The 21,271-nt window shown below is 56.2% G+C and overlaps 2 protein-coding genes across 5 annotated transcripts in view; one reads left to right on the top strand and one right to left on the bottom strand.

Moving 5' to 3' along the window:
• Window positions 1-1,582: 1,582 nt before the first annotated feature.
• Window positions 1,583-6,347, bottom strand: DLK2 (delta like non-canonical Notch ligand 2). Of its 2 annotated transcripts, XM_082757197.1 has the most exons (7): window positions 6,240-6,346; window positions 4,768-4,865; window positions 4,582-4,683; window positions 3,919-3,982; window positions 3,370-3,500; window positions 2,646-2,790; window positions 1,583-2,371 (listed from the first exon to the last, which is right to left on the bottom strand). In XM_082757197.1, the coding sequence occupies exons 3-7, from the start codon at window positions 4,652-4,654 to the stop codon at window positions 1,594-1,596; spliced, it is 1,191 nt and encodes a 396-aa protein (XP_082613323.1). In that variant the 5' UTR covers window positions 4,655-4,683; window positions 4,768-4,865; window positions 6,240-6,346; the 3' UTR covers window positions 1,583-1,593. The 2 variants fall into 2 exon arrangements, with proteins under 2 accessions (XP_082613323.1, XP_082613322.1); XM_082757196.1 differs by lacking the exon at window positions 4,768-4,865 and having other exon boundaries at window positions 6,240-6,347.
• An 8,357-nt stretch (window positions 6,348-14,704) lies between these two features.
• TJAP1 (tight junction associated protein 1) overlaps window positions 14,705-21,271 on the top strand; it is a 34,577-nt gene continuing 28,010 nt past the window's right edge. For all 3 annotated transcript variants that reach the window (XM_082755558.1, XM_082755560.1, XM_082755559.1), the window contains exons 1-3: window positions 14,705-14,761; window positions 15,433-15,504; window positions 15,805-15,894. The gene's annotated coding sequence lies outside the window, so the exon portion shown is untranslated. The remainder of the gene's footprint in view (window positions 14,762-15,432; window positions 15,505-15,804; window positions 15,895-21,271) is intronic.

The following is a 21,271-nucleotide window of genomic DNA, read 5'->3' on the forward strand; positions in this document are numbered from 1 at the left end:
TGCCGTCCTGAGGCAGGATCCCTCTCCTTCCTCTCAGGCATCCCACAGGAGCCATCCCCACCCCCTGCGGCCCAGGTCCCCTCTTTGCTCAGTGCCCCTGATAACCTTGGCTTCCCGAGCCAAGCAGCCTCCGATTTTTGGAGGCATCGAGGTCAAAGAGACCCTGGGAAGGTCCCCGGAGCTCTCCCAGCAGCACAGTGCCAGGGCAGAGAAGCCAAGGGCTTCCAGGCAGCGAAAATGTTGTGGGGGCTTGGGCCAGAGCATGGGGCAGAACAAGCCCTGCCCCACGATCTGGGTTCGTGCTTCTGAAGGCAGTGATGGGGGTACTCAAAAGCAACCTGATCTGATCGGAAATGATGCCCAGAGGTTCCTTCAACCTAAATTACTTCATGATTCTCCAGTACACTGCTGCTGGGCTTGTATTTGTTTTATTTGATAAAGGTACATCATCCATCCATGTATTAAAAAAATAATCTTTCTGATGCAGCCCCAGTCCCTTCTCCCAGGTCTCCCTCCTGGCTGAGCGCTCACTCCTCTCTCCACTCTCTCTGCGCATCACCTTCAACTCCGCTCTGCAACCCTACAGGCCCAGTAGTAGGGTTTTTTTTTGTTCTGTTTTGCTTTGTTTGCAAGAAATCCACTGCTTAATGCCCCGTTCCCACGAGGAGGCACAGCAAATCCTGGCAGGGAGGCGCTGGCTGCTGCGCAGCGAACCAGAAAAGGCAGAGCAGGGCTGGTACACGGACGAAGTGCCCCGGCAATCTGCTGCCCCTCAGCTGTGCTTCAGCAGGGGCGGGGAAGGCAGCGCTCTGTCTGCTTCCTACAGTCATCCCCGGCTCGTCACAGGCCTGTTTTGTGTCAGGAAGCGCTGCAGTGGCTGGATCCAGGTTAGTGCTGGCAGGGGAAACGAGGGTCTGGCTCTTGTACTGCTCCTAACCCAGCCCCAGCACGTCCCCAGCCTCATCCATCGCCAGTTTCACCTGCGGGGGCACGTGAGAAGGACCAGCTCGGCCCCGAGGGGAGCAGGCTGTGCTCCTCCCCGTCAGCAAACAGCGAAGCAGAAGCGTGTGCTGGGCAAGCTTTGTGGTTTGCGTCCAGGCCAGCAAGGACGGCTCGGTACGTGGGGGGAGAAGACCCCACGGATCATCAGGAGGAAGGTTGGGAACGCGTTTGCAACGCCAAGGCTGACAGCAGGAGGAGGGGGCGTCCGTCACACGGCAGGAAAAGAGCAGGAGCAGACCCGAAATGATCCTCGGAGCCGCTTCCAGGAGTCCCAGGGAGGAGCTGCGAAGGGCCTGGCAGAAGACGTCTGTGGGACGGCCGCGTCTTCCTCCTCCGAGAGCTCACGTCGGGGCGCTGCCGGCGCCGCTCCCTCACGGGGCTGGCCCCACGTGGCCCTGCCTCGATTCCCGTGGGTCGCGCCGGCCGGGCGGAGGTGGCTCGGACGCGTCGCGCCGTGCTCGGCGCCCTGGGGTTTCGTTGAGGCGCTCGCTGCCCCAGTTTGCACCAGAAGAGCTGCCCTGCCCGGGGGGGCAGTCCGAGGGGTCTGCCAGCACGACGACCTGCCGGGGCCTGGCTCAGGGTCCTCGCAGCTCACAGCTCCGTCGTCTTCCTGGGCTCGATCAGGACGGTGTTGAGCATGCCCACCTGGCACTCCTGGTCCTGGAGCTTCCTGGCAGCCTGCGAAGGGCTTTGGCACCAGTTCGACCTCTGCCGGCCCCGCTGCCAGTTCCTCAGGATGAGCAGGACGGTGACGAGGACCAGCAGTGCCGTCAGCACCCCGAACACCAGCACCGTCACCAGCTGGGCTTCGCTCAGCCCGGAGTCCCTCTGGGTCACCACCTCCTTCACGGAGATTTTCAGCAACCCTCCCCCCGGCGCTTTCTCGCTCTGGTTGGCCACGCGCCGCCCCGTGACCGCGGTCCTGCCGGGCTCGGGCTGCGTCACCCCGGGCGGCTGGCTGGTGGTGCTCCGCATCGCCCCGCCGCCCTCCTGGTTCGCGGGCTGGAAGGGGGGAGCCCAGGTGGGCTCGGGGACGGAGACCTCGCAGGTTTTGCCGGTGAAGCGGTCGGGACACAAGCAGTCGTAGTCGTTGACGCGGTCGTAGCACTTGGCCCCGTTCTTGCAGGGCTGGCTGGCGCAGTCGTTGATGTTGATGGTGCAGAAGCGCCCCTCGAAGCCCAGCTGGCACTGGCAGGAGAAGCGGTTGACGCCGTCGTGGCAGGTGGCACCGTTGGCGCAGGGGCGCATCAGGCAGTCGTCCACGTCGTGCTCGCAGAGAGCCCCCACGAAGCCGGCGAGGCAGCGGCAGGTGAAGTTGCTGGCAAAGCCATTCTCGTCTTGACACTGCCCCCCGTTCTTGCACGGAGACCTGTGTGGGGACAGCAAGGACAGGTCACGGCTCAGCAGCAGAGCTCTTCCCCCTGCCCTCAGGAGGGGAACGGCGCTGACGGAGCCAGCACGGTGCTGGCTGTTCCCCGAGAGAGGACGAGGGACGGGAGGCTGCTCGGACCACAGCGCGCCAAGCTAACGATGGGTTTGGCTGAACTCCATTAGCACGTGGAAATCCACGGGTAAGGAGCCAAGCCGGGCTGCTGCTCGGCAGTGTGTGACCGTGATCTTGTGCCCCGGCTGCTGTGTCTCACCCTGCCTTCTCGCACGGCCCTGCCTTCATCTCGCAGTCCTTCCCGTGGAAGCCCTCAGGACACAGGCAGGAGTAGTCCCCGTCTCGGTCATAGATGCACTGAGCCCCGTTCTGGCACGGGGACTGGTGCTCGCAGATGTGTATGTCTGAGGGGAAAGGAAAAAGTGGAATGAGTGAGAAATGGGGTCAGGGTGGCCGAGCTCAGTTCCCACACCACCAGACCCAGCGGGATGGGGACTGGCCGCAGTTTCTCCCTCCTCCCTTCCAGCAGGCACCGGCAGCAACAGAAGTGCAGCCTTACAAACTGTGCCATGTGTCAGCCAGGGGGTGAGCACAGACCCACGGCAGTGGCACGGAGGCCGTGGGGCCGGATGATGGGACTCCTCCGCAGCAGGAAGCCCCGGGGGAAGCTGGAGGTGCTGCCCAAACCCAGCCGTGGCGTGGGAAAGGCAGCGAGTTCATCCGCTACATTTCCGGAGGCTGGCCCGCGTCACGCAGCTCTCACCGCGCCGACAGGGACAGCCAGGGGACACGGGGACATCGCATCTCATGCCCAGCCCATGGTCGGGGTGGCTGTGAGGTGTGCCAGCCCTCCTGTCCGTGCAGGGCGTGCTGGGCTTCAACCACAGCCCTTCAGCCAAGGTGCAGCACAGGGGATGGGCTCGGGTAAACCCTCTGTCCCCTGCGGTGTCCCCTCCCGGTGTCACATCCAGCCCGGGACTCACCTTTGTCGCAGAACTTGCCGGCCCAGCCGCTGTGACAGATGCACTGCCAGGGCTGGTGGCAGGTCCCGTGGAGGCACCCCGGCATGCGCACGCACTCCTCACAGTGCTCGCCCTCCCAGCCCGGATCGCACCTGGGGGACGGGGCAAGAAATGGGACGAGAGGTCCCCAGGAACCTCCCGTCCCGCTGCATCCCTTTGTGTTGTAATTTCCATCGTTTTTCATCTAAACGCAGCCGTAATCCAGCTGCAAGACACGGGCTTATGGGGGCAGCGTGATGGGAAAACCAAGCCCTGCAGGACACAGCGAGCCCTCCGGCCCCAGGTGGGCGCTGAGGTGGCCGTGGCTGGTGGCAAAGCAAAGCTGTGGTGCCTCAGCAGCTTTCCCTCGCCCTACCAACTCCAAGGGGAGCGAGGTAAGAAAAAGAGGGCATCTCTGTGGAAGCAGAGCTGAGAGGAGGTGGTACCAGATGCTAAAAAAGCCAGCCTGAGGCTGCTTGTCCCCCACTGGGAGCACTGGGGAGCAGCCGGGCTGGGGGCCCAGGGACGTACCTGCACTTCCCATCCTGGTCGCAGCAGCCGTGGGCCAGGTTGCAGCGCTCGCTGCAGTCATCACCTGCAAGGCAGGGGGCGGGGGGCAGAGGTTAAGTTCTGCTCGTGCGGGTATCCAGTTCTGATGATTTATTTATTTAAAGGCCGCCGTCAAGGAGCTGTAACTGAGCCGTGGCCTCGCCGTGCTCGGCACCGGCCTGCTCCCTCCTGCTGGTGTCCACTTCCATCCCCACCTTCCCCTCTGCCCCGTCACCTGCTCAGAGGTTCCTGCAGGAGCCCAGGCCGAGGAGATGGCCGCCCTCCCTGACCGAGCCTCTCCTCACACGAGGAAAAACCTCTCAAACCAAGCCAGCAGCGTCCAGCCTGCAGCCACCACCGCCCTCCTGGCAGATGGCTTTGGGAACTCAGCACTTATCCGGAGCTGGGGGAGGGCAGGCTAATCTTCAGGAGGGGATTTTGCCTCACGGCATCCAGGATGAAGCCACTCGGGTTCGGGATCTTCGCTCTGCCCCTTGCCCTGCCTCTCCAAGGAGCAGGGGGACCTCACCACCAGCCTGCTCAGCCACTGCCACCCCCGTTTGCGTGGTGAACTGAGGAGACTTCAGCCATGCTAAGGACGGGTTTGGGAAGACGGATAGAAGGGAGACGGGCCCAGACACTCACCTTGGGCGAGCTGGTGATGCGCCAAGAGGATCCAAAGCAAGGACATGAGCTGGAGACAGAAGCTCCTGAGCATGGTCAGCGTGGCCCCACCGAGATGAACACCTACAGAGGTCAGAAGAGCAAGCTCAGGGAAGCCCCCCGGCTTGCACCGCAGCCTCGCTTCACGCATCCCTTCCTCTCCACTACCTGGGAGTTTTGAGCTGAAACATCCAGTTTTGCATGGACTTGTCACCGCACTCCTCTCTGTCCTTCCAGGCTCCTTCCTCTACGGCAACGCCGGAGCACTGAGAACCAAAAAGCCTTTTAACACGCGTGTGTGGGAGAGCAGGAGGCAAACGCCCAGCGCTGAGGCTGCTACACCGCCCCTCTCCAGGGAGCAAAGCCTCTTGCACCCCCGCGCAGCTGCGGGGACCTTCACCTTCCCTCTCTGGATCAGGGGGACGTGGGCATCTTGTTAATCAAGGTCCCTGCTCTGCACCCATCCTCCTGTGTGCAGTCAAAGGGATAGATGGGCCAAGTGTTTCTACGGAGCCTGGGCTGCTTTGCAAAGGTTTGCTGCCTGCTTGCTGGGCTGCAGCGAGAAAAACCCGATAAGCCGACGGCTAAGAGGCGAAGCTCCTTCTGCCTCAATTAGACGCAAGGGGCCAGGGTAAATCTAGCCAAATAGCACCGGGGGAAACGTCCCCAGGGCTGCGGAGGCGAGCACGCAGCCTGGCTGGGCGCAGTCCTTTCCCTCGGCCGTCCTGCAGAGAGCCCCCCGAGCCCGGCGCTCCCGCACCCGTTTATTTCCCGGCCGCCTCCTGCCCTCGAAGTCGCGTGAAAAGACTTTCCAAAAATGCTTCGCTCCCTCCCAGCCTGCTGGGGTTGTTCAGGGCAGGAAATTCGAAGGGTGATATCATAAGGATATTACTATAATGAGATGGGAGGGGTCTGAGCGCCCCGCCAGGAGCGCGGCGCGGGCAGGGAGCAGGCTCCATCCAGCTGCGTGGGTGCGATGGGCAGGGGCCACGCCGCTCTCAGCCATACCCCGAAGCCAGGGGAGGTTGTGTCGGGTCGATTGCTACACCAGAGACTGCTCAGATTCGGAGAGATGTCCCCCCACTGCCACCACCACCACCACACGCGTACACATCCATGGCAGGAAGAGGTGTCGGGGTCCCCGCTAGCGGCTTGACCCACCTGGACCACACCAAATAGCCCGCTGAACCCAAAGCAGCGATGCTGCTCCAAGCCTCTTGCATGCACACAAGCCACCACCCACAAAGGAGGCGGCATTTCCCGGGGGGCTGCGGGATTTAATCCTCACTGCCCCAGCCAAATGCGGGCAGGGATCACCGCATCCCCCCCGGCTCCGCGCTCTCCCCTTGCCCCAGCGCTGCCGGCCCCAAAATGCCGGGCAGCGGCCAGCAGCTGCTGCGTTTCGGGGGAGGCTGAAGGAACGCCTCGGAAACTTAGGGAATAATTTAGGGCCGATGGCCGAGCAGCCGGGAGCTCAACCACAGGGCATCGCCGAGCCCCCTTCCCATGGGGCGATGCTGGGGGCACCCTGGGGGGCGTGCAGGAGCCCCATAGGGGTGCGAGCGGGCTCGGCCTCGGGGCGCAGGGATGCTCCCCCTTCCTCCCTTATGGCCGGGGACCCCCTCCCCGGGGCTGCTCACCTCGGCTCCCGGCGGCGGCTATCGCGGGGCGAGGCGGCGGCGGCGGCGGGGGGCGGCCATGCCCGGCTCGGCGGCGGCGGCAGCGGCGGCGGCGGGGCTGGGGAGGCGCGGGGCTGCGGAGGGAGGGAGGGAGGGAGGGAGGGAGAGAGGGAGCTGCCGCGTGTGCCCCTCCGCTCCGCTCCCCTCCGCTCCGCCCGCCGCCGCCGCCGCCGTGCGCCCCGGCCGCCTGCCAGCGGCTGCGTGTGCCTGCACATCCCTCCCGCCCCGGGACGGCCCCCGCCTCCCGCAGCCACACACCGCAGGCGGCCCCCCCCCCATATCCAGCCCAGCCAGACCGGGAGCTGCTCACCCCTGCCCTGCTGCCGCTGTTGTCGCCGCCGCCGCCGCCGCCGCCGCCGGGGGGGGGGCACACGCGGGATGCCTGCCACGCACACCCCACGCACCCCACACGCGCCCCACGCACGCCCCACGCACCCCGCACACCTCACACAAACCCCACACGCACCCCGCACATGCCCCACGCACCCCTCACGCACCCCACGCACCCCGCACAAACCCCACACACAGCCCATGCAACCTCCACGCACCTCACACAAATCCCACACAAACCTCACGCACCCCACACAAACCTCACACATGCCCCACGCAAACTCCACGCACCTCACACAAACCCCACACAAACCCCACACACGCCCCACACAAACCCCACGCACCCCACGCACACGCCACACACCTCACATACACCCCCCCAACACCCCACATCCACTCCACGCATCCCACACACCTCACACACACCCCACTCGCTCCCCACGCACACCTCACACACCCCACACAAACCCCACACACGCCCCACATACACCCCACACAAACCCCATGCACCTCACACAAACCCCACGCACCTCACACACACCCCACATAAACCCCACAAACACCCCCACATATCCCACACACATCCCATGCACCCCACACACCCCACATACACCCCACACAACCCACGCAACCCACACACCTCACACAAATCCCACACACACCCCACACACACCACACACAAACCCCACACACACCCCACACACACCACACACAAACCCCACAAACGCCCCACACACACCCCACACACTCCCCACATACCCCACGTACCCCCCACATGCAGCACAGGCCAGGCCTCAATGTCGAGCCCCTCAGAGGGAGCCAATGGCCCAAGAGGAGTAAAACTGTCCCCCAGAAGCTGTCCCCAGAAGCTGTCCCCAGAAGATGTCCCCCAGAAGATGTCCCCCAGGCCTTCAGGGGGCAGCTTGGGGCAGCCACCCCAACAAACGAGAGCCACCCCCAATGCTTCTCCTGCTGCCACTCGCAAGCTGTGGTCACCAACGCCCCGACGCTAAGACGAAGCCATGCAGAGGGCCACCAAACCTTGGGAAGGACAGCTGCCCGCGCTGCTCCTCACCCTGCATGGCCTTCCCGCATTACTCTGCCATATTCAAAGGTCCTGGCTGTCCCGAACCAGATTCCAGCCAGCCCTTTGCCACCCCACTCCAACTCCCCACAGTTTGCCATGTCCACCGAGATGGAAAAATCACCTGTCAGTGCCGGCTGGAAGCCCTCGCCTTTCCTCCAGCGTTTGCAACCTGTGCCTTGGAGGCAGCTGGACATCAGGGGCAAGGATGCTGGGCTCGGGGTCACCCTCTCCTCCGTACGCCCGCCCGCCGCACGCCACCAACCCCGGGGGCTCGGGGTTAAACCAAATGTTCTCCCCCATCCCACCCCCCTGGCTTTTCCCATCCCACCCCGGCCCACAACAAACATCAGCAGCTCGCTGGCCCCGCAGCCCTGAGTGAAACCCAACCCCGGCCATTGTTCCCCCTTCCTCAAGGTCTATATTTGACTCTGCGGCAGCACGGGGGCTGCGGGGATGTCTGTGTGTGTGTGTGTGCGCGCTCACCGCGCGCGCCCGCCCCGATATTTGTCCGCAGCCCCATTCCCCAGATGCCCGGGATTGCTTAGAAATAGCTTCCATGGGCAGTAGGTGTTTGCGCCTGCAGCGGGGATGCGGAGGGGGCGGGCGACAGAGGGGGGTGAAGGTCGAGGGTGGAGAAGCTCCTGGCTCATCCCTGGCAATTTTTGGCCATTTCAGTGATCTATCATCCGGGGAACGATGCAGAAGAGGCCTACCTGTGGTCTTGGTGAAGCCATCCTGTCCCACCCTGCCCAGGTTCTCTCTTTTTGGCTCCAAAAGCCCTTCAGACCTTCCTAGGTCTCCTAGGTCTCTCCATCAGGAACGGCACCGGGAAGGGAAGTATCTGATTCCCTCGGCCCTGGTGGCTTTGCAAGGGGTGCCTCGGCCCCTGGGAACTGCCCCGGGATTCACCCTCCTCTGTTTCAGCGCTGCAGTGAGGGTAACCACCCCAGGACGTATTTTGTGTTTCCCCAAAGCCTCCAGGAATGTCGCCCAAGCCCAGTGTCACATTCCCCGTGACCCTGAAGTCCCTGGGAACACTGCTGAGGCTCAGCGTGTCTTTTTTTTTTTTCATTCGCATCCTTGGCGGCCTGCTGAGACAGTAGACTCTCCAAAATGACAGGGCATTTCTAGAGACAATGAAAATAAAGAGTAATGAGCCCCGAAGAGCTAGAAACCCTCTAGGCTGTGGGTAGGGAGCAGCTTTCCATCAGGGCAGCTCCTTCAGCAATTTTGCAGAGAGTGCACCTTCCCCTGAGCCAGGAGGACCTGGCCCTGGGAGAAGAAGGACACCAGGGACACGAGGAGGCACCCAAAGGACATTTCCCATCACCACAGCCAAGGGGCTTGGACTTTGGCTGCTCCAGTGGTGCGATGAGATGCTCCAGTGAGGCAATTCCCAGCACTCAGAGCCAAGCCTCAGCCTCCCCCCGAGCCTCTCGCTGCTTCTTCTCAGCCCTGAGCCACCTGCGGGGAGTCCTTCACCTTCAGGGCTGCTCCCCGAGAGGGATCTGTGTCCTGCATGGGTGCAGTTTAAGGCAAGCTACGGTCTGGCTGTCTCCAGCAAGCCAGATCCTCCACATCCAGGACAGCGTGTGCCGATTGTCGTGGACCTGAGCTCAGGACCCGCCGGCCTCCAAACCTGCTGGCAGGGGTGGAAAAGTAAGCTCAAGTCAAATGTTATCGTGAGATATGGATTTCTTAGGTACAGCCTGTGTATTTCCATCTGAGACAGGACAGAGCCACCAGGAAAGAGAAAAAAATCAACATAAAAAGATTTGGCTAATTAACTTCAAACAGACTCGAAGGGGAGGGGAAGGAGATAGGTGTACGCGGAGGGTGGCTGGAGAAAAGCCCTCACCACTCACCAAACTGAGTCATCCCCCTTCAAAAAAAAACCCCATGGCTTTGTTGTGCAGGATCTTGTTTTGCCCTGTGCTTTTTGGCTTCCCTCTGTGTGTGTGTGTGTGACAGTCACTCGCACGAGAGTGCCCAGCCCTCGGGACTTGTGCCCCTTCTCCCACCCCACCTCCTGCTGCCAGGGGAGGTCGGAGAGGACCGGTGTAGGGAGGAGAGGCTGGCAGAGGACATCTGCCAGGCCTTCTCCTGGCTGGCACGCACCACGAGGTGCCTTGAAGCCCACCTCCAGCCGTGCCCGTCTCCCATCCTCTTTCCAGCTGGCAGCTCCAGCAGTAAAACCTCCCTCATCTCACCGGGAGCAGGCACGCGAACGTTTAATGGGAGCCTCTTGAAGCAAACGCTTTGAGCTTCCTCAGCGCTCGTCTCGGAGCTTGCTCCTGGGTATTTACAGAGCTTGGCGCATCTCCGTCTCTGCAGCGAAACCTGGCAGGAGGGGCTGGAGCAGGGAATTTCAAGGTCATTTCACGAAGCTCCGGGCCCATGCTTAAAAAGCCTTGAACCCGGGGTGCAAGGGAGGGGAGTCCATAATTGCCAGCCCCAGGGGATGTGGACGATGGTTGGAGGGGGAGGCTAATTGCAGACTGACTGTCTCCTTGGCCTTCAACGTCTCTCTCTCGTGGAGCAGGGAAGCGGTGCGCTCAGCCAAGCACCAAGCGTGTCCTAGGGAAAGGTAATTCCTCCCCGGCCTGCCTGGACCCGTCCCCATAAACAAGGAGAGCTGCGCGGGGAAGGCAGCGCTGCACGCTTCACAAAAAGAGGGCTCTTGGAGCTGGAGAAGCGAGACAGGCGTGCAGAAAGCCTCCTCGAGAGGCAGCACGCAGCCACGTGCCTCCTCCCGAAACAGCCCACGAGTCCCCGACCTGCCCTCAGAGGCCAGCGAGGGCTGCAGGATCGCCTCCTTCCCGCCGGCTCATGCACCCCACTTTGTGCCCCCCTGGCACCCTGTCACGTCCATGTCCTTCATCCTTCGTGTGCGGGCGAGGGATCTGCCCCATGCTCTGGGCCACAGCCCTCCGCCACCTCCCCGCGCAGGCTCGGCTGAGACATCCCCCCCTTTTCCCCTCCGCATACTTGTAACCCTGTTCATTTCAAACGCTTTATTAGCATGACGAGCTCAACAAGTTTTGACAGAGGGGAACGGATTCAGAGCCCCTAGAGTCTCTGTCTGAGGCTGACACCAGCCTCTCCTTCCAGAGAGGGTTTTGCCATGCACTCGAGCAGCCCTCGGGCACGGGCACCATTTCTCCCCCCTCATTCTCCAGGCAGAATCCCTGGCAGGGAAGGATGGCTGCTCTTCAAGCCTCCACTGCAGGGTACACCCGTGCTGGCACTGGCAGCCCTTGGGGCGAAGGCTTTGCAAACAGCGTTGGTGGGGCGAGGCGAGGCCGCTGCGGGAGGTGGGCGAGGAGGGGAGGAGAAGATGCAGAGAGCTCACCCCGGGGAGCAATGGCAACTGTGCCATGGGTCCCGGCTGGGAAGCAGCTCTTTTCTGTCAGAATCACCCCCACAAGGTCGCAGCCCTGTAACTGGTCCCTTGCAGAGCCACCAAGCCCCCTAGGGTATGAGGTGGAGGCACCTGGTCACTGGGGAGAGCGGAGAGCAGAGGGGCAAGGGGGCTGCCACAGCCCAGCCACTGAGGCCAGAAGGAGCCCCAGGGCAAGAGTCAGAATGAGCAACCACCACGCTTTTTAATGGCTGGTTAGAACTGGCCAGTAGGGGTCACTGAGATCTATTTATTTTATTTTTTATTTTCGTGCAGATGTACTTCAAACCACACAAAACATGGCGGCAATGGTAAGGAAGGGTTGATGAGCGGGATATCCGCCAGGTGAACAGGTCAGGAAAAGGTGCCACAATGTGCATGTGAAGTACCAGCACGTGCTGTGTGTCCCTCTCTGCTCAAACACCATGAGGGCACTGTGCAGGAGCCACCATCCTGTGCTGGGGCTCTGCTGTCATTGCTCTCTGCCTCTGCCTTCATCCTCCATCCTGTACGCTCAGAGATGACTTGAGAGAAATTGAAGAGATTCAGGCCTCGGGGGCAGAATATTGTGTCTGCTTGTCTTTCCGTACAGTGCCTGGCACAATTACATCCCAACCAACATGGATGCCTCGAGGCAGTCCCATGAGAAAAACTTAATTTTTGCTTGGGTTTGGTCAGCACAGTTCTGTTCTTCAGCCATTGCTGCTGGGGATCCTGACAGCAAAGTGTTTGCCCACGAAAAAACTCCAGGTGTTTTTGGAGAGTGGCACACACACTACAATTGAGCCCCAGCCCCTGCTGTTATGCAGCAGGATGGATTGAGTTATGCACCTGGGTACTGTCAGCAGCTGGTTTTCTGGTGGGCTGTCTTGCTTTGGTAGGTGCATGCTCCAGACATGCTGGCAGGGTGTGTTTGGCTGTCCAAATCTGCCTCCAGAGACACGTTGGGCTGTCCCAGGCTGCCTGCATTTAATGTTCTTATTGTTCCTGAGGTGCTGCTAAGTTTGGGTGCTGGGCTCCTCTTGTACTGGCACATCCCACTGCAAGCTGTGCTCCCTTATGTCTTGGTTTTCTTTCTTTGTTTTGTTTTGTTTTGTTTTGGTGGGCTCAGCCTGTCCATGAAACCTCTTCTGCCTCTGAGGGCTTCCCAGCTGAGGGCTCGTGGGGAATCCTCTGCACAGCCTCCTCAGGTGGCTGGAGTCACAGAGGAGGAGATGAGCGTGTCCTGAGAGTCCCTTCTTGACTGCAGCATCCAAGAAGGAAATGGGACTTCATGTGTCTCTCAGGCAGATATCACCAAAGGCTGGTCCAGCACCCTTGTCCTCCCAGCTTGACCTAGGTCAGTGGGGAACTTGAGAGGACCAAGCCTGCACTGCCTTCTTCTGGTGGGGAAACATTATTTCTGGTGCCTAACTTCTTCAGCCAAGCCTGTAGGCACATCAGAGGCATTTGTCCCTCCACGGGGTGGCACCTGCCCGCAAGGGGTTCCTTTTATACAGTTACAGGCGTCTATATAAAGTGCTGCCAGTTGGAAAGTATTTTGAAGAGATTCCTCTCTGCTCTTCATTAAGGGTCATAAATTCAGCTGGTATTTGAGAGAATCTAAATGTACTTCCAGGATTGTTTGCTGAGAGCTTTAGCATCCGCCAGAGGCCCCTTAAAATAAAGGGATTATTGGGAGTCAAGTGTTAGATTACCTGGTGCTTGTTAATTGAACTTCAGAGGCTTTAGCGAGCAACTGGCTCTAGCAGGGAGCAGCACTTTGGCATTCATGGTGTTATATAAATGAATATAATGTAACACAACGTCATGCTTCCGCATCATGTCACATCTCTGGGCTCAGGGCAGTGGTAAGTCCAGCTCACAGCCATTCCGGATACAGGAAAAGGCAGGGTGGATGTGTGTGAAGAGAGAGAGAGGGAGAGAGGAATTGGCAATCGAGGACTTATGGATGTGAGGAAGGGTTTTTTTAGTGCCTAGAGCAGGTGACTGCACAGTTTCTGTCTCCCTTTGGCTGTGTGACCTTGGGATCTGATTTTGAGAAGAGCTGAGTTTAACAGAAGCATTAAATGCTGAGACCACCTTCCCATGGGGCTTATTTCACCTAAACTCATAAATGCTTGAAGATCCTCTTCACAGGTCCTCTGTGATTCTCTGATCCTACTCTGAGAGCTCACCAAAAGAAACCAAAGGACTCTAATCATTGCTGCCATCAGAGCGCACCCACGGAAACCTGAACAGACCACAACTGTGAATGCTCCAAGGCAGCAAGGCCCATTGGAAACGAGAAACCTCATCAGCTATGAAAATTTCATCAGCTGGCGCGGTGGAAGCAAGAATCTGGAAGTGGAGAGCAGATGGGCAGCCTGGATTCTTGGAGCCATTGTCCTTCTGCTTGTTATCTGACTCCGGCACAGGGAGGATTCGGAGAATTTATGGGGGCACAAGTATTGAAGGCTTTCTTGAAATATCCCTGGCTGACGTGTGGCATGGTGCAGACGGCACTTGCTGGGTGCAGAGCAGACGTTTTTGCACAATATTCCCAAGGTCATGGAAGCAGGGTCCTGCCAAGCACCTGCCTGTTATTGTGTAGGAGAAGAGAATGCTTGGGTCCGGTTTGCAGCACCGTGAGCCTTTTACTACCTGGATGTGCACATGAAAGCCTTGGAAACGTTATACATTTGGGAATATCATCCAAATGCTGCCAGGACTTCTCTCAGCTATGCAAATTTCCTCTGGGCTTGGCTCAATGAACTACCATGTGGTTATCAACTGTTAGTGAAAGAAAGAGCAACAGGGAAGGGAGCAGAGGGTGAGCTGACTTCCCTGTGATGTGCCCCAAAGCGTCAGGGTGTTTCTCAGCGACTGAGGCACACAACAAGCAGAGGAAGCTGCAATTCTGGATGTTGGCTCCCAGTAAATTGCCCTGGCTGGCAAAGACCTAAAGAGGGCAATTCATCTGTAGTTATTGCGAGCCCATCCTGGGGTCCTGAGCGCCCCCACACTCTTAACTCCATTGAAACCTGTAATATTTTTTCCTGTAGTCCTCCCGTTTCTTCTCCCCACATATCCCAAGAGTTGGGCTGCCCCTTCTCAAGCCCTGCTGTGAGGTGCAGTGACTGCATCACCTTAAAGGCAACCTGCAAGGCACTCTAGGGCTGCTGTGGAAAGCAATGTGGCAAGTCAGGCAAAGAGCAGGGGCTGGATCCTTCCTCAGCAAGAGTCATGCCATGAAGGGGAGCTGAAGGAATAGCCGTGTAACCACCCCATGTCCCTAAATACCCATGAAGGCGCCTCAGCCCTGACAACTTTCGGTGTGAAGGCACACGGCTTGTGGGACCACTTGGGTGCCACATCCCTTGGCGTTATTTCCCGAGCTGGCTCGCCTCATCTGCGAGATTTACGGGCACAGCTGGAACGGGGAGCCCCACGTGTAACAGTTTGTCAGGGTGCCGATGCCTCCACCGCAGAAAAAAGCCGCCTACACCCCCCTAACCCCACAGCGCCCATCCCTCCCTCCTCCCCCCGCTCCCGCCCCGCCGCCATTTCAGGGTCGGGGCCCCTCCCACCCCCCCTCCCTCCGCGGCGATGACGCGGCCGCGGCGCGGCGTGGGGATTCCGCCGGCTTACCCGGCCTGCCCCGCGCCAAGATGGCGGCCTGAAGCCGTGAGCCGGGGGGAGGGGGGGGACCGGGGCTGAAGCGGGGGCAAAGCTCGGGGCAGGGCCGGGCCGGGGCACGGGGGCGGCTGGGGAGGGGGCTGAGAGGGCGTGGAAGGAGCAGGAGGAGCCTGGGGGGAGGTTTTGGGGGTGTAGGAGGTAAGGGGAGGGCAGGGGGGTGGCGGTGTGGGGGGCTTCCCGCATCGCCCGGCTCGGTGTGGGGGACAGACGGGGCGAGGAGGGGGGGGGAGGTTCACCCGGGGCAGCCCCTGGAAATGTTAAAAAAAATAAAAATAAAAATAAAAGCTGAGCGAAAGGGAGCGAGGTGCGTCCGGATCTGAGTTCAACGCCCTCAGCACGGGGTGGAGGAAGGGGCAGAGTGCTGGTGGTTGGGGGCTTGGGGGTGAGGTTTGGGGGTTGAAGGTGAAGTTTGGGGTTTGGAGATGGAGTTTGGGGGCTGGAGGTGAGGTTGGGGGCTGGGGGTGCAGTTTGGGGCTTGGGGATGCAGTTTGGGGTGCAGGACATGGCATTGGTAAGCATCATTTGGGGTTTGAAGCTGGGAGCCCCCAGGATCTGAGGTACGCCAGGCGGAGGTTGTCCACCGGAAAGAATCGTCCGCCAGGTGGGAACGGTCGGGTGCCAGAGGAAGGTTTTCAGAGGTGTTGGTCTGTGTCTTACAGATTCAGAGAAACAGCTGGGATAAAGGGCCCACGTGAGAGGAGGCAATGCGTCGCTGAAGCATCAGACAGCAGGTAAGACAGCCAGGAGTGAGCTGAGGCCAAGTCAGGCTGTGCTTTCATCCCTCTGCTTGAATTTTTTCGACACTATGGAACCGCATACTCGACAACCAGGCCCTCTCTAAGGTGCTCTCTCCATTCAGCCGACACAAGCCTAACATGCTGCAAAGGTCAGGGATGCAAATGAAATGGGAGTAACCCTGAAGGCTCCAGTAAGAGTCCCTTGGAGGAAAACTTCAATTAAAGGTTTAGATTAGTGCTCTTTACGTGAGATCTAAAGAAGCTGATGTAGCTGTATTCTCTGCATAATTATAGGAGGCCTGAGCCAGAGTCACGGTGATATCCTGATCGCTCTTCTGAAGATCTTGCTGCGGTGAAGATCAATTGCTGCGGTGTCAGAGTTAGGTAATTCTAGTGATCCTCTGTTCTGTTGGGTTATTTCTTTAACCACGTTTTGTTTTGTACCCATATTTAACCAATCCGATGACGGCACGGGTGTGCTGCTGGCAGGTAACAGCTTGGTCCTTTACATTTTCCATCCCTTTTACTTATCAAATCACTTTAATACAACTCCTACATCTTTTCTCCGCTTTTAGTGGATCACTGCAGAAAATGTGTGTCCCGACAGTGCTTTGCGTCCAGTGCTTTTCAGCTTCTAGATGTTACATCAACACTTAAGCTAGCAGGTCCTATCTGCGGTAATCAGAAGCTCTGCTTCTCACCAGGCACCCAGTGCTCTTGAAGTTGTGGGAATGCATTTCAGAAGGGCCGGCGGGGTTCAAAAGTGCAACCTATGACTATCTTCATCTTTAATATTAACAGGACATTGGGTCAGGAGGGGATGTGTTGCAAGCAAAGACCTGTTGACTCTTCAAAACAGCTTTTTGAACCAAAGATGACCTTACATTCTTTTTCAGTGTTTCAAGTAGTTTGTTGGCTGCTGATAAGTCACTTGCTTTGCAGCTTTCAAATCCTGTATTCTTATCTTCCCCAACCACTCTAAGTACAACCATGTGGCATGGTATTTTGGGAGAGCACGAAGTAAACTATACCTTCGAAAGAGGAGTAGTCCTTTGCGAGTCTGCCCCTTTTTGTTCCAGAGCAGGAGATGTAAAGGTGGGCAGGATGATGGATGTCAGTGCTGGTGTGAACAGTACCAGAGCTGGCTTGGAGAAGGGATTTGTGGAGGATGATGTGGTGCAGAAAGTGCTTTTAAAAAGGTAAAGCATGCCTAACTGTTTCAACAGTAGCAAAATAAGCAAGATTCAGTAAGAGGTGACTGTATTTTTTGGCAGTTGTTTGACATATACCTGATGTTTGTGAGTCCTGGAAGGTTATGATTTTTCCAAAGATGAGCTCCCTACCCTGCTGAAACATCTGCTACGTTTTATGAAGGATCTACTGAAAACTGGACCCTGAAAATTCCACTTGTCGCCACATCTACAGCCTAGTCCCAATAAATAATTCTGGAGGTTAGGTCATAACAAATAACCATCTTGCGTCCTTGTTAGCAAGAGCCAAATTTTACAGCGCAGTGTGACAAGAATAATGGTGTACTTTGTCTGCTTTTCTTGTTGCTGGGAGAAATGCTACGTGGAGGAGTCTCAAATGAGCCTGCACGTGATACTGATTGAGGGCAGGATTCCTCCACTAAGAAACGAAGATTGTAGTTGATATGTTTTCTACTCCTCTCTCCTCTTTTGACCATTGTTGTCAGGAACAGGCATTTGCATAATGAATGGAGCAAACTTCCTTGGCTGTTGGACTTGGTTGATCCTTTGTGAGTAATTTAAGGTCCTGAAGCTCTCCTAGCGTGAAAGCTTTGTTTGGGAAGATGTCCCCTTTGTGAGTGACACCTTGTGTGGTTGTGCCAGGTGTGTATTTCAAGTAACTAGCAACTGGAAAAATATGGTTCTAATACCCGTTTTACATAGGAGTGCAAAGGAACTGTGTGCATAATCTATGCAAATAGGGCTAATGCCTTAGGCAAGAAACTGTCTATCACGTTTCTCTGCCAGTTCCCCTACCTGAGGGCTTTTTCCGAACTCTAGACTGGCTGGGTCTGGAACAGAGGTAGGAAGAATGTTGCTTTTTAAAACTGAAGTACCTTTACAGCAGGTTGGAGGGGAATGATGGCCAGAATGTTAAACTGTGAGGTTTAACAGAGATGCCAGAGATGGTGTGAATGTGTTCAGATCATTCCTGTTCCTCACTCTTCATTTTTTCGGTTGCAAAATTCCCACCCCATCTTACCTTTTAAGATAACCTAGTGTGCAGAGCTGACTTCAAAATGAAGTAGACTCCTGCATGTTCCACTGGCCTGCAAGTGCTGTAGCACGATGAAATTGCTGGGGAGTCTAAGTCAGGCCACATCTTTAAGGCAAGTAGCCCCTCTGAGACCCCTTTTTTCCCTTCCCAGGAGCTGTTTCCTGTTTCCACGGCTTGTAATGCTTTATCTGGCCGAATCTTTACAACTTTAATTAATCTTTTGTCTTTTGTGCCCCCTAGTTTTGTTCCGGACTAGGCAATTATTCCCTTTGTTGCCCGGATGTTTATGGTCTCATTGCTAACACGCTCAGGCGGAGAGCAGCAAGCGGCTCGCAGGCTGTCTCCTAGTCAGAGTGCCAAGAGCCACCCTCTCTGCTGTCCTCGTGGGAGTAGTGCTTAGGAAGGAGACAGCGTGGAAGGCTGTGCAGGAGGGAGAGCAGCACTGCAGCAGCTGGAATGCAGGATAAGCATCACTTGGGTGGGCTCGGTTTCCTCTGCTTTTCAGCGGCACTGGCTGCCAAGTTTGAGGAAGACTGCTGCGCAGAGGTGAAGGAACTGGAATGTGCTCTTCAGTTGAGGTGAATGCAATTCGGTAAAACTGATAGGCATCAAACTGAGTAATGATTTTAAAGTATTTTCACATGATGTCTAATCTGTGGAAATTCGCTACCACATAATAGTGCTGAGGCTAAGCGCCGAGCGGGATTCAGGAGAGATCAAGCATTTATACAAGTGGAAATGTTCAGACTTGCTCTCGCTAAAGAACTTGTTTCAGAAGGCATATTTTTCAGACATAACCTAATCTCCAACAGGCAAAGGTTAGGGAAAGGGACAAATCGTTCCGTAATTGTCCACTCAGGCTTCTTGCTTTATCTTCTAAACCACTGAGTACTGGCTTGTGTCAGAGGCAAGGTATTGAATCCCACTTGCTTACTATTTTATTTGCCTAATGACCTTTCCTTTTGTGACACATCTAGAAAAAGGGACCCCAGCTGCTCTGGTTCGGGCTGGTAGTTGAGGATTTTAAGCTGGTGGAGAGTGGGCTGCTTGGAAAGGTCATGCAGTCTGTAGGTGAGGACTGTCTTATTTGTGAATGCGAAGGCAGGTAAGTGCTGTCTCTTTACTCCAGGTGTGAGACGAAGCAATTTGTGCTCCCCACCTTCGCTTCTAAGCGGGAAGAGTGAGTGTGGAGTTTGGCCTTTCCACGTTACAGTCCCGTAGTGGACTTTAGCCCTTAAGGTGGCTGGCAGGAGGCTTTAAGGCTATTCAGGTGAGATCCAGTATGTTGTAGTGCAAGCCTCAATTTAGGGAAAACACAGCCTGTGTCCTGCAGTCTTGTCCAGTCCATGTTGAGGATCAAGAGGATCACACAGGCACGCATTCGATTTGCTGATAAAGGTCAGTGGCAGTTGTATGGAGATACATGTAAGAGGGTGTTTGTAATCTCTGCCTAAATGCAAGGGGAACTCCTGGAGATAATTGCAGACCGGGAGGATTTTCAGAGCTAGGAGCAGGTCTTTCAAACGCAGAGATCTGTGTGTGGGTACCCTCCTTATGGGCTGGTCTGGAACAGCGTGTGCTCCAGGGCACAACGTAACCCTCCTGTGGCAGGTGTAAGTGCTGTGAGTGAAGGGTTACTGGCTCTCACAAAGGTTGTGTGGTACTGAGAGAATAACGATTAAAAAGTGAAATGGTTCAGGGTCGGGAAGTAAGGTTTTAAGGTTTTTTTTCTGCACAGGTTGGGCTGGTTTTTAGGTGCAGAGGTTCGTTCTGACCTGCTGCTAGTGGCAAGAGAGAACTGGCTCACGTTTCTGATTTCTAGGGGTCAGCAAATTCAGAACTGAGAGTCCACAGTGACTCTTGGGTCTTGGGTTGAGTTCTGTATTTGTATTTTGTCTGTGCAATAAAGCTGCTTTTGGCAGTGTACAAATCCTAACTGTGGATTTCCGTTCTCCTGCGCTTAAAGTCTCAGTTACCCAGCTGCGTTCAGGTAACGCTCATGTGAATGGTTCTGAAATCAAGCGACAGATGAGGTAGTTTCTCTAACTATTGGGGAATTATACTTAGGCTCATAAAAAGCCTTAGGCGAGTTTTTACTTCATAGCATTTGTTTCAAAAGAATACAAGCTATTTTCCCAAGACAATAATTAGATAATTACTGTGGCAGTGAGATTTTCGACCATTATTTTAGCGTGTGCTACACAAGGTAACTGTTCAGACCCAGGAATGTCTCGCTGCAGAAGCTCTGTGCAGTTCCCAAAGACGCCTTGCTTCATTGTCTCCTAAATCAGATTTCATCCTGCAGCTTTGCTGTTCATTAGCGAGGGCTCTGCTGCTGCTTGATGGGGAAGTTAAAAATATTCTGGGGAGGTGATTTGAAATCTGGTTAATCTCAGATGAGTGAAAAGTGATTGCAGTTGATTCTACTATTCTGATTTTCATTGTTGTGTTTTTTTTTTTGATATATCTTATTTATTGCTTTTTCCTTATTTATTTAAGGGTTCTTCCCCCTTCCGTTTGACTGTCAAATGGGGGAAAGGTAATGGAAAATGGCAGGATAGTTGTTTAAATTAGAGTTGCTTTAAGTAACCTTCCTTAGAATGGACTTCAAGTTCACTTCCTACCTTTGTTTTTCTGAGTAGAAAGCATCTCATGCGCTGAAGTGTGCAAACTATTTGAACTTCTAGAACTGAGTTTCTAGGCATTGCTTGCGCTATGGTTAAGCAAATACTGGGAAGTGAAAATTTTGAGAGGGATTTTCACAGCTAACTGCATTTTGCTAGCAAATACAGTGTGTTACTAGATGTCTGCGTAGGGCTCAATCCTCTTTCTTCTAGGGCTAGCAGGGAGTGTAATTTTGGGAAAACTTCTCATGCCAGGTTGGATTGACTCCTGGAAGCAAGTCAGCCAGGCCAGACAGCATAATTTCTGTAGAACCTACTTGTGAGTGTATCTGTTTTTCCCTCCTGTAATGATGCCTCTGTAATAGGGTCCTAGGTGAGTCTGAAATGGCTGTAAGAGGGCGCAGCGTCGTCAAGGCTCTGGCTGGATGGAGAGAACTGTGCTGCTCTGCAGCTCCGGAGATGATTTACTGCCCGACTGACAACTTGCAATATAAACATTAGTCCAAGCATGATCTTGTCCCAAAACCCCGCCTACGCAGGGAGCCAGGAGTCTTCCTGCCACGCGCCATAAATCGTTTACGGTTTGCTCATTCCCGTGCATCTGAAAAACAGCTGCGTAGTGGGGATTAGCAGTTTGCAGAAGGCCCGTGCGGGGCTAAATTAGGGGCTCTTGCCCTGCTGGTGAATACCCGTAATGGAATAGCAGGAGTGCTTCTCTGCAGTGGAAGGCAATTTACTCGGGGAATGGGGGTGGGTGCGGGGAATCTGTGAGGGTACAGCAGCCGAGGGAGAGCATCAGATGGCAGAGCTCCCCTTGGAGCTCAAATGCCTGCCCGGCGTGGTGGGGGGTGGAAAAATTAATTGTAAGATGTGTTTTGTTAAAACGTTAC

Source organism: Aythya marila (assembly GCF_965140915.1).
Source record: "Aythya marila genome assembly, chromosome: 3".
NCBI lineage: Eukaryota > Metazoa > Chordata > Aves > Anseriformes > Anatidae > Aythya > Aythya marila.